This window comes from Pleurodeles waltl, chromosome 5, assembly GCF_031143425.1.
Source record: "Pleurodeles waltl isolate 20211129_DDA chromosome 5, aPleWal1.hap1.20221129, whole genome shotgun sequence".
In the NCBI taxonomy this organism is placed as follows: Eukaryota; Metazoa; Chordata; class Amphibia; order Caudata; family Salamandridae; genus Pleurodeles; species Pleurodeles waltl.
In genome coordinates, this window is record NC_090444.1 from 705,747,033 (window position 1) to 705,765,740 (window position 18,708).

The following is an 18,708-nucleotide window of genomic DNA, read 5'->3' on the forward strand; positions in this document are numbered from 1 at the left end:
AGTCTGTAAACTCAAGTCATACTAGCAATAATGATACTAAGCATAATATCCCAGCTGTTGGAACAAAGTAGAAGGGTTAATAAAATGCATGCATAGAGAAAGGTTCCGAATAGGATCATGGTTTGAAGCAGTGCCAACAAGCAGAGCATGAGAAGTAAAGGAAGAGCACAGACAGTCGTCAAGTGGCATCTAGGGATTGTGTGGGCCTGGGTGTACCTGGGGGAGTCTGCATGAGTCGCGGCACCATCAAAAGATAGTTTTGAAGTGGCTGCCATATCTATTTGGGCTTTAGGAGAGTAGCTGCAAGATTGTGTAGATTTCGCTGGTAGTATCACAATAAGACATGTCGCAGAGCCAGGCTGATACAGTATTTTGAGTACCACGTACCCAATAGAGTGCCACCCAATGATTTGCAAGAAGTAGGGCCAGGGCGGCAAACCGCAGAATGTTTCTGCAGTGGTTTTACATATCCCAGCAGTGCCAGTAATGGCATTGGTTAGAGGGGATGTCCTATCATCTGTGCAATAGTATCATGAATGGAATCCCAATAAGTGTGAATCAGGGTACAGTTCCAGGCCAAATGCTCAAAGTCATTGTTCAGCAGAGCACTAGGGGCAGGTGTGTGCACGGGAAGGGTTAAGCCTGGCCAGTAACTGTGGCATAACATAGGTGTGGTGGAGAAATTTGTAATGCAGCAGCTTGTGTCAATGGTTGTTGGAGATGAGCTTAGTTTAGGCACAACAGTATTGCCATTGTCGGTCAGAGCGCTACCTAAATCCTGTTCCCGTGCAGCCTGATATTTCTCCGGTCCAATGGGTCGCAGGGTACATGAGGTGTTATAAAGCCTGGAAATCAAGTGCAATCCCTCAGGGGCAGTGAGGATCAAAGAGAGAGGTGGAAAGTCAGGCGATTCCACCAGAGACACAGGCAGGATTGTGTGTATTGTACTGTGCAAGTGGTGAAGGATAAATCTATTTTCATATGTCGCTGGTCTCCTCTCCAACAATATGGATACAGATTTAAGAGTACCATTGCTGTAAAGGTCACCTAGAGTATGCAAGCAATGAGTGTCTAGCGTACTTTGAGTAGCCTGCTTCACAGCAAGTGGGTCTCAGGGATTGTTTGGCAGAGGCAGAAGTGAGAAGTACAAAGTAGTGCATCCCAAATATTTGAGTAGTTTGGACCAAGCCCAACACGTGGTAGGAAGTGTCTGGATATCATTCAGGCTTCTAGTGAGGCCCTGCGGAAGCATTGTGGTGAGGGAATAGGGGAGCTTGCAAGTATTCAGATTTAAGAAAGGGTAGTCACGCGTCCGGATGATACCAAAAATAAGCCAAAAGTGCCTGGGCTACTAGGTAATAAAGGTGCAAGTCTGGCACTGCAAATCCACCCCTCTATTAAGGAAGAGTTAAAATATCCCAACGCATACGAGGATGCTGCATAGACAAGTTTAATAAGCAGACCCCTGAGCGCATCAAAAAATATTTTTTAGAGGGCAGTGGGAATGGTAAGAAAAAAGCCCGGCAGAAACCACTATCCTGATTACAGCAATCCTGCCTGCCATGGATAAAGTAAGTGCAACCCACCTATCAAACTGCATCACAAGTTTGTCCATAGCAGGGCCATAGTTCAACCACACCACCTCATTGATGTCTCTATGGAGAAAAATGCCAAGGTATTTTGGTGGGTCCATACATCACCAAAGGGGGTACTCCATTGAGCAGGGGGCATGGCATCAGTCAATGGAAATATCTCAGATTTGCTCCAGTTAATAGATAAACCGTAGTAGGCTCCAAATAGCACAACTGCTGGAATGGAAGGAGGGAGGTTTATAGCAGGGTCTAGGGCAAATAACAGGACATAGTCAGTGTAAATGGAGGCCAGCAGTGGGCCTCAAGGAAGCCTCAGTCCTCAATCAAGATGACTTTCCTGGAAAGCAGACACCAAAGGAGCCATATCTATTATAAATAGCATTAGTGACAACGGGCAGCCATTATGTGTGCCACAAGTTAGGGGGAAGGTCTCCATCAGTTTGCCATTCACCCGGACACAGGTGAGAGGGGCCACATAGAGCAAGGCAATCGGGTCTCGGAAATGTTCAGGAGCCCAAGTTTCGCCAGAAAGGGCCATTCAAGAGAATCAAATGCCTTTTCAGTGTCCAGCATCACCGCCACCGGTGGCAAAGTCAGAGCAATTCGGTTGATGACAGGAAAAATGGTACGGATGTGTATCGCTGTCGAGCGGTGCGGTACAGAACCCGATTGCATAGGAGATATAATTTTGTCCATCATAAGAGCCAGTCAAGTAGCTACAGCCTTTACCAGTATCTTGTTGTCATGGTTTAGCAACAACAGCGGTCAAAAAAATGCATATGAATGTGGGGACTTGGTGCATTTCAAAAGCAATACTATCATAATCCTCAAGGAGGTGTGGGAGTTAGGATATCTTTTTAAGTTTTATAAAAATCCCCCGTGAAACCATTCATTCCCATGGCCTTCGAGCCAATCAGAGCATCAATGGCCTGAAAAAACGCAGGTTATAGGGCCAAAAAGGTACTGCTAGTGCCCTGGCTCGAGCCACATCAGGGCAACCTCTGATAGGTATTCTGCCAGTGCCTCAGAGGAGGTGATGCCATGCGACTTGTATAATTCATGATTGTAAGTGGTGAATTCGGAAACCATGTCGGTGGTGGACGTAAGTTTTGTGCCATACGAGCAATCCAGTCTTGTGTCATATGCCGCCTAATGAGCTTGTAACGAGGGATGCTGTGTACCATTAGGTCCCTTTACACAAAGATCCTATAGAGGATGTTTTCATTTTTTAAACTCTCTCCTCTACTACCAGGGCTTGCCAGTATCTGCCTATCTTAAAAGGAATGACCCGTCATGCAGACGAGATCTTCAAGGATCCAGTGCGCACCCTAATTACAACACCCAGGACAGACAAAAAAATATAAGGCAATGCCTTCTGATCCTGCTTACATTAGAGGACATATTCCATCAGACTCATTAGTGGTATCAAATGCTCGAAAAACAAGCTAATTCTCAAACCTCAGCTGATGTTCTTCCACCAGATAAGGAGTCCAAACTCGTAGATGCCTCATACAAAAGGGTTGGCAGTTCAAGCAGCCAATCACTAGAGAATCGCTAATACTCAGGGGCTGTTAGCAAGCTATGATATGGCACACTGGGTTGAGATAGAAGATCTTATTCAACATCTCCCTGAGGAGTTTCAAAAGAAGGGTCAACAACTTGTTAGGGAAGGCAAGTTAGTTTCTAATAATTCTATTAAGTGTGCTGTTGATGCAGCAGACACAGCTGCTAGGGGCATACATACTAGCGTACTCGTATGTAGACATGCCTACAGGGGGGAAATTCCAACGGTCGAGAAAAAGGTGCATCCACTCGCACCTCTCCTTCCACATCTAACATCTAAGCTAACTCTGTTCTCATTCCTCCCCCAATCACTTAACACATGTTGGGGGACGTCTACAGTACTACAGTATTTGTCCCCCACTTGGAAAACAATAACAACGGATCAGTGAGTGTTGGATGTTATCCAACATGGTTGTTGCCTGGAGCTCATTAAAAAACCTCCAAACATACCACCTCACAAACACAACCTTTCCATGCAACATCTAAATTTGTTTAATCTGCTCAAAGAAACCATAGAACCTGTCCTTTTTAATCAGAAGGACACAGGAGTATGTTCACCATTTGTCCTTATTCCCAAAAAGGACAGATCACTTCAGCCTATCCTAGATTTCAGGCCCTTAAATCACTACATCCTTTCTGAACACTTTCATGTGGTAACCATTCAGTATATGACTCCCCTATTACAACAAGGAGATTTTATGTCCACACTAGACTTGAACGATGCCTACTTTCACACCCCAATACATCCAGCTCAGCGGAAATACCTCCGGTTTGTAATACAGTGAAAACACTACCAATTCAAAGTACTCCCATTCGGAGTTACTAACGCACCTTGTGGCTTCACAAAATGTCTCCCACTAGTTGTATCACATCTATGCAGACAAGGTATTCATGTTTTCTCATATCTTTATGACTGGCTTATCAAATCTAGTACATTTCCAGTATGTCTGCATCACACCCAGACCACACTTGGTTTTCTCATCAGCTGTGATTTACCATTAACATACAGAAATCGCATCTTCAACCTTCACAGATCCACCCATCTATAGGAGCCGCCCTCAACACACAGCTAGAAGTAGCTTACCCAAATGCAGTCAAAATTCTAAATGTCACAACCCTGATGTGGCATGTGGACCCCAATCAACAGATAACAGTAAGAACAGTTCAAAGGATTTTAGGTATGATGGTGTCTTGTATTGGGAAAGTACCACATGCAAAACTGCACATAAGCGTCCTCTGCATGAGTCATGACAAATAAATGGTCTTGGTAACAGGTTCAGGTATAAGATCTAGTGTTGGTAGACAGTTGCACTCATCACTCTGCAGTGGTGGAACACAAATTTGTCAAAAGGGTGGTGGTTTCTCAACCCCGTTCTCCAGATCACTCTTACAGTGGATGCATCTCTAACAGAATGGGGCGCACACCTGCAAAATCTATCCATACAAGGACTTTGGGACTCTAAACACTATGGGGGTTATTCTAACTTTGGAGGAGGTGTCAATCCGTCCCAAAAGTGACGGAAAAGTGACGGATTTACCACCAGCCGTATTACGAGTCCATTATATCCTATGGAACTCGTAATACGGCTGGTGGTATATCCGTCACTTTACCGTCACTTTTGGGACGGATTAACACTCCTCCAAAGTTAGAATAACCCCCTAAGTCCTACACATCAGCTGCTTGTAACTTTAAGCCGTTAATCTAGCCCTCAAAGCTTTCCTAGTTCACTTAACAGTCAAGGTTGTTCTGGTCCGAATGGGCAACACAGCTGAGATGTTTTATCTGCAGAAACAGGAGGGTACACATTCTATACAGTTATCATGCCGGTTTCAGACAGTCTGGCACTGGGCAATATGACACTGCATTTACCTGTTAGTGGAATATCTCCGAGGGATGGACAACCACTTTGCAAACCTCCTAAGCAGGATGCAGCAACAAGTCCATGAATGGGAACTCCACCCTTGAGTTCTCCTGCTATACTTTCAGGGGTGGGGTTTTCCACACATAGAACTGTTCACAGTCGTAAACGACGCAAAATGCCCAAACTTCACCTACAGATTCCCTCACTCTCTATCCAAAGGCAATGCTCCATGGATGAATTGGTGAGAGATATTTGCCTGTGTTTTTCCACCTCTCCCTCTTTTTCTGTTTGTAGTTTGGAAGCTCAGGCAGATGTCTCTCACCCTCATTGTAGTAGCTCCCACTTGGGCTTGACAACCATGGTACACCAAACTACTTGAACTATCAGAAGTACACCATGCTAAGCTTTCTCTACACCCAGATCTTCTCACTCAGAAACCACAGACAAATCAGGCATCTAAATCCCAAAGAACTCAATCTTGCGATTTGGCTCCTGAAGTCAGAGTTTGGATATTTAAATCTTCCACCGGAATGCATGACCATTCTTAAGGAAGCAGGTAAACCCACCACTAGGGCGTGTTATGCTGCTAAGTAGAAAAGATTAGTTTTCTATTGTCGCAACAAACATATCGACTCCTTTAAAGCAACTGTTCAAGATATTGTATGCAATTTACTTAATTTACAAACTTGTTGCCTAGCATATACTTCAATACTTCCCTTGCAGCGGCATACACGCAAAACAGACAACATTTGTCATTGTTCAAAATACCTGTTGTTAACGCTTCTATGGAAGGCTTTAAAATGGTAATCCCACCTAGAGTGCCTTCTACACCAGTTTGCAATCTCAACATTGTACTCACTAGGCCTATGGGGCCACCATTTGAGCCACTGCATAACTATCCACTACAGTTTTTATCATGGAAAGTAGCGTTTTTGATAGCAATCACCTCACTAAGACATGTTGGTGAGCTTCAGGCATTAACCTTGGAAGGACCATTTTTTCAGATACGTAAGGACAAGGTAGTCCTATGGACCAACCCACAATTCTTACACAAGGTAGTATCTGCATTTCACTGAAAACAAATGTTTGAATTGCCAGTTTTCTTTCCACAACCTGAGTCAGTTGCAGAAAGAGCTTTGCACACATTAGATGTTAAGAGCTTTAATGTATTACATTGTCAGAATTAAAGGTTTGTAAAACTAAACAATGTTTTGTTGCTTTCTCCCCACCCCACACAAGAAAGGCTATATCTAAAGCTGGTATCTCTAGATAGATAGTTAAATGTATCCAAACGTGTTACGCCAAATATAAAAGAAGTTTGTCCACGTCTCCTAGAGTGCACTGAACTCGTAAGTTAGGAGCATCTATGGCTTTCTTGGGTAACATACCAGTAGCTGAAATTTGTAAAGCAGCTACATGGTCAACTCCACACACTTTTACTAAACACTACTATGTGGATGTATCAGCATGCCAACAAGCAAGTGTTGGACAAGCAGTGCATTGTACTCTTTTTCAGACAACTACAACACCCATCGGTTAGCTACAGCTTTATGGAGGGCACTGCTTTACAGTCAATGCAGAGCATGTGTATCTACAGCCACACCAGCAACGGAATGGATTACGCTACTTACCCTGTAAGCATCTGTTTGTGGCATGTAGTGCTGTAGATTCACATGCGCCTGCTGTCCCCCACCGAAGCCCATGGCTGCTGTAGTATATTTTTACATTCTTATACATATGGATATCTCTTTCTAAGACTACACTCACACTCCATTCTCACCCAATTGCGGGGAAACAATCTAACAATGGAGGTGATGCCCATGCGCACTATCACAGAGAGGAGGGGTCACTTCACCTTGTTACTCCAGAAGATTCTTCCAAGAAAAACAACTTGTACACAGCTGGACCCAATACTATATGACAGAAGTATCTAGAGCATGTGAATCTACCACACTGCATGCAATAAACAGATGCTTTCAGGGTAAGTAACATAATCCATTCCCCTAGCAGTAAGACTGTGCTGCTTCTCCAGAGAGTTAGCAGATAGGGAGACACGTATTTTATGACTAATAATAGCTGGAAGTAAAGGGCCTGAAAGGAGAAATCTGTATGGCATATCTTAACATCCAGAAACTATGCAGTATTATTACGGATGTGGATTAAGATATTTTAAGGCAATCTAGCTGGTTAATGTGCATCTGTTAAGGGTTACAAATTGTGAGTTCACAAGGACACTGCACAGGTAGTTTCTAAAGTTTAAAGTCTGGAGCAAACCATTGTAAATACACTCTCATGATTCTAGAGGCAAAGTTTAGCCTATTTATCAAGATCATTTTTAAAATCAGGGTATTAGTCAGAAAAGGATAAGCCTTGTTGCCAGACAACAAAACCCTCTCAGCATTGCCCGTGAAACTACTGAACAGAGCATAGACCCAAAAACTTCATGCAACGAGGAGTCCCTTTCCACTCTGCTCCACTGGTAATACATGCATATGTTGGGTGTGAACCCCTAAAATCCCTGCCACCTGCATTGATAGAAAAAAAAGAAAAGGAGGGTACCCCAGTGGTCTGTTTAATGCTAATTATTTGTAGAAATCATCTATTTATCATGTGTTTATGAGTAAGTTATTGCATGAATTGGTGAATAACCTTTTTTTAGTTACAAAGTTGAGATGTACACAAAAAGCAACATGTAATGGATATGTATATCTCCCAGTGAAGAAGTATGGCTTATTCAGTCAGATTGCATACATTTGATCATATCCGGTTTGAAATCCGGTTGGTTCTCTTCAGATAACTTATACATTTGCTAATAGAACGTGCTGTGTGCAACCATAATCCCTAACATCCTGAATAGAAAGTCAGTCAGTCATGGCAACATCACTGATAAAGTCCTTAGACCACATTGGTGGATTCTCCTAATGTGAAGGCTGCCTCTTCGGCAATGGCTGTTGTCTTATGGTAAGCCATGTTTTTTTGTGCTGTCACAAAACAAGACCCTAGAGTCTTGAGCCTGGGGGTTACTTACACCATAAACAAGGTGTGCTCCGGATACAGGGAAAGTTGCAGTAGTTACCATCACGTTTAACACTGCAATTTTACTGTTAAACAATTTGAACACTGAAGTGATTTGCTCATTTTATCATGAACTACATGTCACATGAATATTGACTAAGACCACTTGCAATCCTTTTGTTCAGATTCTTTGAATATTTATTTCAGCAGCCACAAGAATGAAAAACTACCAAATGAGAATGGGGTGTCCATGCAGAATGAAGACTTTGAAGAACTGATAAACCTACCTGGTGGAAATAAAACATCCAAAGTGAATGCCTTTAGCAGTGATGGAAGCAATATCCCAGACATTCCCTTCAGCCCTATTTTAGCCTTTGAAGAGACAGAGTCTCTAGGTCCTTTGGCTCAGGTAGACAATGTTCAAACACAGCAAACAGCAGGTAAGCGGTCATGCACTTTATTTAGTTCCAATGAACGTGGGTTTATCACACTGGGGGCTACATATCTCATTATTGTTTGATACCTTGTCCTTTGTAGGAATGGACGGACAGTCTGCATACAATTGAAGGCTTGCAAAGATGATTTTTAGATGATTTAACTAATTGATAGAGAAAGGGAATGGAAAGTCTACAACAGTGGCTCAGCATTCAATTCTGTACTTCTCTGAAGTGTTGGAAATGTAAAAGCAGAAAGTCAAACTACTCCTCAGAATGTAGTTCAGACCACTAACTAAAGTTGCAGTACATCTTGATCAGCTCTTCGTACAATAATCTGATAAAACCTCTGTTTCATATGAACCCAGAGGCTTTTTGTAGGCTCATTTCCCTTGGCGACCAACTGCATACATTACCATTTCATTTATTTTCCTCATCACTCTTCTTAAATAATGATTTGGAGTCATGTTGGGGAAGCAGGCATCGGTGGTAGCACTTTACAATTAACAAACAATTGTAGCCTTTTCCCTATGTTTGGAGACATAAATATCTGCCCCATCTACAGAAATACCAGTTTATTTTGCTGAAACTGCCTTGTGCTTGATGCTGTTCTTTGTTCAGCTAAGGTCCATTTTTTGTTGTTGTATTAGTTTTATGTTTGTGTTGAGATGCGGAGAAATTCCAACTGGGGTCCATATTTGTTCACAAAAAGAAACCATTTGGTTTCTCTGTTTGTCAGGATGGGCTTTGCCACGCAGATTGATTTACTGGACACCTATAATTCACTTTAAAGAAAATGTTTAGTGTGACACACAGGCTCCTCTACCTGTAACAAGCCTGCTGGGGATTACATACCTGTCCAGGGTCCTCTGTTAGTAGTTCTGTGTTAGTGGCTCAGGGGTCCTGCTGTACTGTTTACCTGTTGATTTACACCTTGCACTGAATCAGATGCTGTTCACACCCCCATCCTTTTCAGGTGTAGATACTTAATGGGGTGGGTGGCTAAGTTCACATTTGCTATTCAAAAAGCATTCTTTTGCATTTGAGTCATATGGCCATACACTGATAAATATGGCTAAGTACCAGCATACTGGTGACCAATGTGGCCGGTTTCTGCGCCAAAAATAATTGATGTTTTTGAGCTGGGATCCTCCGAGAACTTATTCTTTTATAAAGTTTCAGAAGTTGTTCAGTTTCTGTGCACTCTGTGATAAATTATCAGTGGCCTTTCAGATTTCAAAGTAAAAAGAGAACTGCTCTTTGTGTTTCTATGCACAAGTGTATCTACAACTAGTAAAAGGGCCATTTTCACCTGATAGTTAAGTGTCTGACTGTGATCAGAAGTTTGAGAGCTCAAATACTTCTATGGTCCTCAGTTGTTTAACTTCAGGTTTCTGCAGTATTACAGTGCTTTAATAATGTTCCTAATTACTACATTTTCAGGTTTCAGTCTTTATTACATCACAACAAATGCCAAAACCTATGATCTCTCTACAGCGGTGCTCCACTTCAGAGGTGCTTGAAGACTAGTTCTGTGGCTGGGCATCTTCTAGTGCACCAGTACCATGGAGGGGTGTTCCTCCTCTGCTTTGACGGCGAGCGGGAGATCTTGTTCACCGAAGATATATGCCATCTGGGTGGATGACTGCCTCATCTTTGAGTCTATTTGCAGCAAAAGACAGTACTGGACTCATAGGAGGTCTTGTGCTCGGAGGGAAAGACAGACAGTGCACACACCATGGTGATTAGCCAACCGTACTTAGTATTGCACTGTGGCAAAAACTGAAAGGTGTTTGTCCCATCATCCTGCCCGCATTAACCAAACTGTTTTATTGGGGATCAGAAAGGACTTGACAGAGACTCTAGTACATTGAGTTGTCTTACATCGCCTCAGAGCAGTTATTGAACACGTTTGAACCCAATGGCGGGGTGGAGTCAGTAGTAGGCACATTGTGGACTGGAGGAATGTCACAGTACGTGCATCGAAGCTTTCTTGAAGAAAAACTACTTGTAATGTCCGAGCCACCAAAACTAGATGCTTAGGAGTATGCAAAGCATGTTTCTCCGCAGTTACACATGCACACACTCATTCTTTCACACACAGACACACACGCACATCTATTAACACTCATAACATTTTCAAACATGCACGCACGCACCAAACATTCATTTTAAAAGATCACACACACTCATTCTTTCCCACACACATGCATGCACGCACATTAACAACACTCATAACATTCAAACATGCATGCACGCACCAAACATTTATTTTAAAACATCACACATACACACTTACGTTCAGCCTTGAGGTCCCAGGAGGTTTGGGACCTTAGGTCAGCCAATGAGGGAAGGCAACAGTCCTAACTTCGTCACAGAGTGGGGTGGGGTCAGTGAGACTGCTGACCCCACCCCACTCTGTGACGAAGTGTCACTGATTGACACTCACCGTGGGCTCTTCAGGGCTAAACCTGAAGCGCTCAGGTCGAAGTCAATGGGTGACGCTTTCCTCGTCACCCAGGGGAGGGCCTTGAGGCACCTTTGCTGAGCCGAGGAGGTCACGCCCATAGGAGCTGTAGCTTCCTCAGCCCAGCAAAGTTCAGCTCAGGCAGCCAGGAATCTGCGCAAATCGCGCATGTCTCACTCCTGGCTGTCTGAGATGAAAATGAAGAGTGTCTGTCAGGCTGACCTTGGTTCAGCCTGACAGAAACTCTTCATGAGGGACAAAAGGTTGGGGGCGTGGCCCCTCCGCCCTAAAGGACGAGCTGCGCCTGAATGGCGGTCGCCACTAAGTGTTGATAGTTAGGACCATTTTTTCAAATATACATAGTGTTTTTTGTTTTGCCAATAACCTCGGTACCGCTTGACAAATCTTCACACAATTTTCAAAACTTATATTTTAGTCAGTTCAGCTGCTGTCTTGAATGTTTTGGGGTGATCGATGAAGCAGGGCTGAAATAAAGGGGGGGTCTTTCCATTCTGGGTCTATAGGGATTTTCAGTTCTTTAGACACACCTGCAGCCTTAACGGCTTAACAGAATTGCACCAAATTTGGCACAAAGCTAGATTATGTTCCGCAGATCCGGCATTTTTAGGTTTGGTGTAAATCCGTTCAGTACTTTCTGAGATATTGAAGTCTAGAAAATATAGATATCTAGCTCCGAGGATTTGGAAAAGCAAGGTCCTGACTGGCTGGCTGGAACATGACAGAAAAGTTGCTGCCACCATTTTTTGTCGCTTCGGCTCGGGAGTGGATAAATAAGAGAGAAAAAACACATAAAGGGTCAGGATACGGTATCCTGACCCCATAGGAGATATGGAGGGGTGGGAAAAAAATTGCCCAATTATTCTTTTTTTTCATCCGATTCACGGATCCCGGATTCGCAAATCCGTTTGAGGATTCGTGGTTCCAGAGAAAAATTAAAAAAAAAAAAAAAAAAAGACACTGTACCAAAACTCATGCTATGCACGGCCAAAGGCAGTACCCAGCTTGGGTTTGGGTGCATGCAGGAGGGTTGGCCACCGTCTGTGCATGCTGAAAAACAAACGTAGAAATTCACTGGAGGAAAAAAAAGGTGACAGGGACGTTATAGTTGGGTTCTGAATTTACTCTCTCAAAATCTTAGAAATTCAGCAATTATAGTTATTCAAAGTAACTATAAAACTATAACTCGCACCCTAAAGTAACTATAATTCGCGCCTTCGTCATGCGCAGCTAATTACTCCACACTTTATATTACTGACACCTTCTATGGCATCTTTGATATTATCACTGCAATAAAATTATTAATCAGAAAACTGTCAATGGCGAGGGCGCAAGTTATAGTTACCTTAGGGCTAGAGTTAGTTACTTGAAATAACTCCAACTATAACTGCTGAATTTCTAAGGTTTTGTGCAAGTAAATTAACAACCTAACCTGTAACCTTTGCTTTTTTCAGTGAATTCTTTCTCTCTCTCTCATATAATATATATATATATATTATATATATATATATATAGATATGTAGCTCAATGTTGCCACTGAGAGGGCGAAGGCCGAGTGTTAGTAAATTTCACTAGAACCCCGAGATGGCAATAAAGAACCATATTACATGTTACCGGCTTCTCTTTTTTAATATTACATGTTTACTTTGGGGTATTTAGCTTGAAAAATATTGTTTTCCCGTCAGCGTGAGATGTATTAAGAAATAGTAAGTGAAATACTGGACTCTGTTTGGTTCTCTGCAGCTAAAAGGAGAGAGTAGTGCTTAATTATTTGGTTAATAATAAAGAGTTGTAATGCCCTTTATTTTAAAAAAAACAAAAAAAAACAGTTTGCTCTATAGAAGAGATTGTTAAATCTGTTCACTTCAAAGTGCAGCCAGCGATGGATACTAATTAATGATAGATTACAGAGAGAGATTGAAAGTTTATAGTGGGGCTCAATGGAGGAACCATAGGAATGGAGGTTATAGACCATGATCCGGTCTAACCATTCTTCTAAGACACTGATCACAATAATTTATAACAAGATGTTTACTTTGTGTGCCAGGGAGGGATACCTATTCCTGAGAGATGGGCATCAGAACTATGCAGGAAAACAACCGATTTAATGTGGCTGTTTTGCTGTCAACAAACAAAGGAAATATCGTCAAATTGTAAACCTACATTAATACATTATAATTATTTACATAGAGCATACTGTACACTAAGCGCCAAGGTTACATTTGGACAATTCAGTACCTCTTACATTTGGCATGGGCCTGCCCTGGAATAAACGTATTTTTGGCAAACAGAGAGACAGGTGACCAGATAGAACCTACCCCAATGAAATCCCTACTGGGCTGCGTACAGGATCTACCCAAAACGTATAGAAAATATTCACCAGCACTATTGCTAGTAAAAAGAAGAGTGGACATAAAATGGGGCAGAGGTGCAGCACCCACAAAACCGGAATGGTGTTTAATTTAACGATATGCAACCCAAATGCAGAGACCCATGTAACACTATTTTCGAGTAAGTCATGGTCTAAGTACATCCGGGCTCTGCTTAGACATTACTAGACGACACAACCCACAGGAATCTATATTAGTAACACATCACACTGCTACTGATACATGAAGGGGATCAATGATTATGAATGGCTGTTGTCCCTTCTATGCTATATTTACGTATGTGAACATAAAACTGTTATTCATATGTGCTACTTACTATTGAGTATTTAAGACCAGGAGCGTCATGAACCCCACCCCCCGTTTAGCAGCTACTGCGGTGGTGGGCTTCTTTATGGGCCTCTTCTGTCTGCAACCCGGCACACGAAATCTCATCATTAAGGCTGGAATACAGCATTAATAGAAGAGCAGGCGGCAGAAAGGAAAAATTGCAGTTGGGTAAACAAAACAAGGAAAGAAAGAAGGAATATTGGAAGGAGGGAGAAAAGTAGTAAATATGGATAAAAGAGTTGTGGATGAATGAGTATATGGATAATGAGTGGGTGGAAGGATGAGTGAATGATAGATGGATGGAGAGGTGGAAGGATGGCAAAGTAGAGGAATAGGTGGATAGATGAGTGAGTGAATGGATAGGTGGATGGACAGGTGAAAGGGTGGCAGAGTAAAGGGATAGATGGATAGTGGAGGACAGGTGAAAGGATGGCAGAGTATAGGGATGAATGGAATGATGGATGAGTGTGAATGGATAGGTCGATGGAGAGGCGAAATGATGGCAGGCAGAGTAAAGGGGTGGTAGATAAATGAAAGAATGGTAGAGTAAAGGTGAATGGATGAGTGGGCGAAAAGATGGGTGAATGTATAGCAGAGTGATTGGATGGCAGAGTGGGTAGATGGATGATGGATGGCAGGATGAATTGATGGCTGGCTGGATGATGGAGTTGGTGTATGGATGGCAGAGTGGATACATTGATGGATGGATAGCGTAGGGGTTAAATAGAGTGGATGGCTTGCAGAGTGATTGGCTGGATGTAAGGCAGTGTCTAGATGGATGGGTGGATGGCAGAGTGGATGGATGGAAAATTGGACGGATGGCAGATTGGATAGAACGGCAGATGAATGGGAAAAGTTTGGGTGATGGAATGAATGGATGACAGAATGGCAAGGTGAAGCAGATGGATGGAAAGGTGAAATAATGAATAGACAGATACATTGATGGAAAAGACAAGGAAGCTGTTCAAGGGAGGGTTTGGCTCACCTGCTTTGCTTGCTTGTTGGCATCAGCGCTTTCGTTCAAAGAGGGGGCTATTTTAATTTTCTGGCTACTCCCTTGTTTAAGACCCCATAACCTCATTTTAATGCTTATGTATGGGCAGTAACGTTAAGTAAAGGTTTAAAACAGTGGGCACTAATTGGGATTAAAAAAAATATATGTTTTGTGAACCTTTCATGAACAGAGTTATAGATGAAACAGTGACCAATTTTATGCAATTTAATTACGTGATGGTTATCATATAATTTTGAAATTTGCACATAAAAAAAAAAGAACGTTGTCTCTATCTCAACTGGGTCGAAATAATCCTGCTGGATAATGTTTCTACTAGTTCTGCACAATTTGGAATTTAATTTATACCCCCCCCCCCACCAACACACACACACACACACACACACACACACCTTACGTTAGATAAATAACCCAGCTGCATAATTTGATCCTCAACTGCCTCAACACATGCACTTTCATACTTACTAAAGGCAAATTTGTATAAAAATAAGGCATGTTTTCGGTAACAAAATTTGGGAAATATTAAGTTACTCACAAATTAACGTGCATTTCGGTTTACTAGGGACAACTTATAGCTGTGCCTATGTGACCGCTGTACCACATTGAGGGTGATGTATTGTTCTAAACTCGGGTGAGATATTTTTGAAGGGTATCTACAGTGCTATATAGCTAATTTTGAAATCAAGTTGCTCTTTTCCTGGATAGAAATTTCGGGTTTTGGTATCAGTCAGGGTAGGACTGGAAACCAAAATGACCCCTTACAAAAGTGTTCAGACCAATCCTACACTACATTGCAAGAGGTTGCTAAATTTTGGCCATGGCAGCCTATCTTGCGTTGAAAGCAACCTGTTGCCTACTGAGAAAATGCCAGAGTTGCCAGCCCTGCCATGGTGTCGCTCAGTTATGTGTAGGTAGCGTAACGCATACTTTCTCACACACTGGAAGAAGGCACAAGATACGCATCGTGGTTTTCCATTCATGTTGACCACTAGATGTAATCATTTTCAAAGATGTTATTTTCTGTGTGCTTGCTGCTTGTGTAGCGATAATGGCTGGCTCACTAATGTACACTCTATTTCTCCAACAGAAGTTATCTGACAGTTGAACCAAAGGTGAAATCAAGCATCCATCTTCAAAAAGGATGATTTTGTTTCCTCCAAGCTTCAGTGGGGAGATATTTCTTCAGTTTTCTGAAAATTCCTCAGCTATATCTTTATTAAAGGAACCCTAGTAAAACCAGTTGGAAAACGCTAGACTGGATGTCAATTTAATGCTTTGAAAAGTAGCAAAATGCCTTGTAAACATCATATTCAATGGCTTTTCAACCATTCGTCTAGTGGCATCACTAAATACTGTAAACAATGAAAACCCTGGCATGTGGTAGTGCTGGAGGAGTACTGAGGAGGAAGGGGGAAGCCTGAGTGACATTGGTGTTCCGTTTTTAAAACTGTACAATGTTAAATTAGCCACACTTGTCTATGGTTTATGTCTAATACTTGAAATAATGTCCCTTCTGCTCTACTAGTAGGGCTACAGGGGTGTGTCTTTTAAGCCTACTGGCTTAAATTGTTTTTGCAGAGAACTCCATTTGTAGGGGCATACCTATAGCTGTCAGTTGCAGGATCTCTTCCGTCTGTCTGCTACACAGACCCTCAATATATGTAAAGACTATTCTTTAAAAGCAGTTTTCAATATGTAAAATTTAGAAAAAAAACAGAGAAATACATTATTTTTTCATGGAGCAGAACCTGTTGCTGCCCAGGGAAAGAGGATATTTATTATGGAGTTTTATTGTTTAAATGTTGTGGCACAAAAAGAAAAATGTAATACATGAATTAGACCAATGCGGTAGAATGATACCGCAGACTTAATTTTGGTGGTTATGTTAATGATATGAGAAAACTTTTTTTTTTTTTTTTTAATTCTGTACATTGCTGCTGTTCTTAACCATGAAAGACTTTTTCTTTGCCTTATCAGATTGTAAGAACCGTGGATTATCTACTGATTTTGTTAATGTTTCTGCTCGTTTCAGAGCAAATTGAAAATTATGCGAATTTTTCAGGCACACTTAACGACTGCATTGTGACTTAAATATTCCCATTTTATCCTAAATTCACCGATTTATCTGGAAATTATAACCTCTTCTGTGTTGCTGCTACCCACCATGGCAGTAAAGCCCTGCACTTTTGTTTTATGAACGCTGTACTTTGGAAAAATCTGTTTGATTTGCATAAGATTCTAATAATAGCAAACTAGTTTGAAAAATTGTATGACCAATGCAATGTTAAAAGGGGAAGGATAACTAAGTAAATATGGATAGATTATAGTCTTTCCGAAGTTACAAGTTTCATTTCATGTCATAAATTAGACAGGCAAATCTATTGAAATTCAATAGATTATGTACTCTACCAGAACATAACACAAATACCTTTGGTCAGTATGTTTTGTATTTGTATGTGGTAACACTATAAATGCTTGAGTTCATTTTCTCTTTTCTTCAAAGTTATTATGTCCATGTACATAGAAGTTCTATTTAACAAGATGTCCAATTAGTGCCGTTTTTATTTCAGTTAATCTATATAGCATGTAATTATAAAATAAAATTTGTTTGAAATAATTAAGACTTCTGTGATTTTTAAGTTAATTTTAGTTTAAAGTGAAACTCCCAATAAATAAAACAATGACTACTTCCAACCCATCTTTTTGACCTTCTTTCTTACTCGCCCCACTCCCCCTTTGTTACTCAACAGAAGGCAGGATTTAAATTAAGTGGTTTGGGAAGAGGGTATTGGAGTAGCAATTACTGCTTCCAGCCTTCCCTGCCCTTGTCCAGAATGTGTCATTTTCTTTTAGCTGTAGGGTGTGCATGATTCTATGATCTCAACTATCAGTGAACTTAAATAAAATAGAATGGATGAGGGACAAACGAGGAGTGAGGAAAAAGAAAAAAAATACAAAGACAAAGATAACTCCAACCTACTAAGAGACATAAAATAGTAGTGTTATTTCCTTCTTAGAATACAAAGTATTACTTCAACTGTTTTAAGATTTACAGGGTGCATGAAGAATTTGCCATAGAACTTGCTAGCTACTTAGGAATGAGTTTCCTGGTTAAGAAAGTAATGCAGTCACAAATGCAGCGGAGGGACATTTTTTTCAGTTGTGTACATGTTTCAAAAGAGAAAGCATCCATTTGCAAATTTCATTCTTTTAGCACTGATTCTTATGCCCTGTTATATCACAACTTCAAGCACTACAGGAAAACGAGTTCTGGTCAGCATTTTAATGTTATAATTGACATCTTCTTTTGAGTTCTGCCAACATCAGACACAATCTACATCTCAGACAACCAATTTTAGTATGTGTCTGTTAGACCTGACATCCTTTAGGTTGGCTTCCCCAAAACATTTTGCCTACTCACCTCCTGTTCCTGAAACCCATTTTTTTGCTTTAGGACTCTATGCACTTTACAATTGCTAAGCAGTGCTAAAAAGTGATTGCGCTCACTCCTTTAAAACACAGTAAAATTGGCTTTAACCTGATTGACACTTTTCATTTAGTTATAAGTCCCTAGTAAAGTGATACAACACAGGGCCTGTAAATTAAAAGCTACTAGTGGACCTGTAATATGTATTGTGGCACCTACTTTAGTAGCCCTTTAAAACACGTCCTAGGAGCACCCTGTGTGCAGCTTTAAATTGCCAATTCGACCAGGCAAAAAAGACCTTATGCCAGTTTTAACCTCCCTTTTTAATAGATAATTCAGCCCATGGTAGGCCCTAAAACGACTTAGGGCAAGGTGCAGTGTATTTAAAAGTTGGACATGTACTTTTAAGTTTTGCATGCCTCTGTAGTGAAAAACTCCCAGATTCATTTTTCACCACTGTAAGGCCTAATTCTCCTATAGGATAACATTGAGTTACCTTATTACATTTAATAAGTGAAAACGTTTGGTTGGTGACGGGTTGAAATGTAATGTTTGGTCTCAAAAGAACTGTCATTTAAAGTCATCTTTAATAATAAAGTCA

At 41.2% G+C, this 18,708-nt stretch overlaps 1 protein-coding gene across 10 annotated transcripts in view; it reads left to right on the top strand.

Annotated features, from left to right (window-relative positions):
• The window catches only part of MAP7 (microtubule associated protein 7), a 657,230-nt gene extending 639,930 nt beyond the window's left edge, over nt 1-17,300 (top strand). For 9 of the 10 annotated variants that reach the window (XM_069234654.1, XM_069234656.1, XM_069234657.1 and 6 more), the window contains 2 exons: nt 8,240-8,472; nt 15,768-17,300. In XM_069234654.1, coding sequence (XP_069090755.1) covers nt 8,240-8,472; nt 15,768-15,778 — 244 coding nt within the window. In that variant the 3' untranslated portion in view covers nt 15,779-17,300. The remainder of the gene's footprint in view (nt 1-8,239; nt 8,473-15,767) is intronic. The other variant, XM_069234655.1, reaches the window with a different exon arrangement.
• Nucleotides 17,301-18,708: the final 1,408 nt, after the last annotated feature.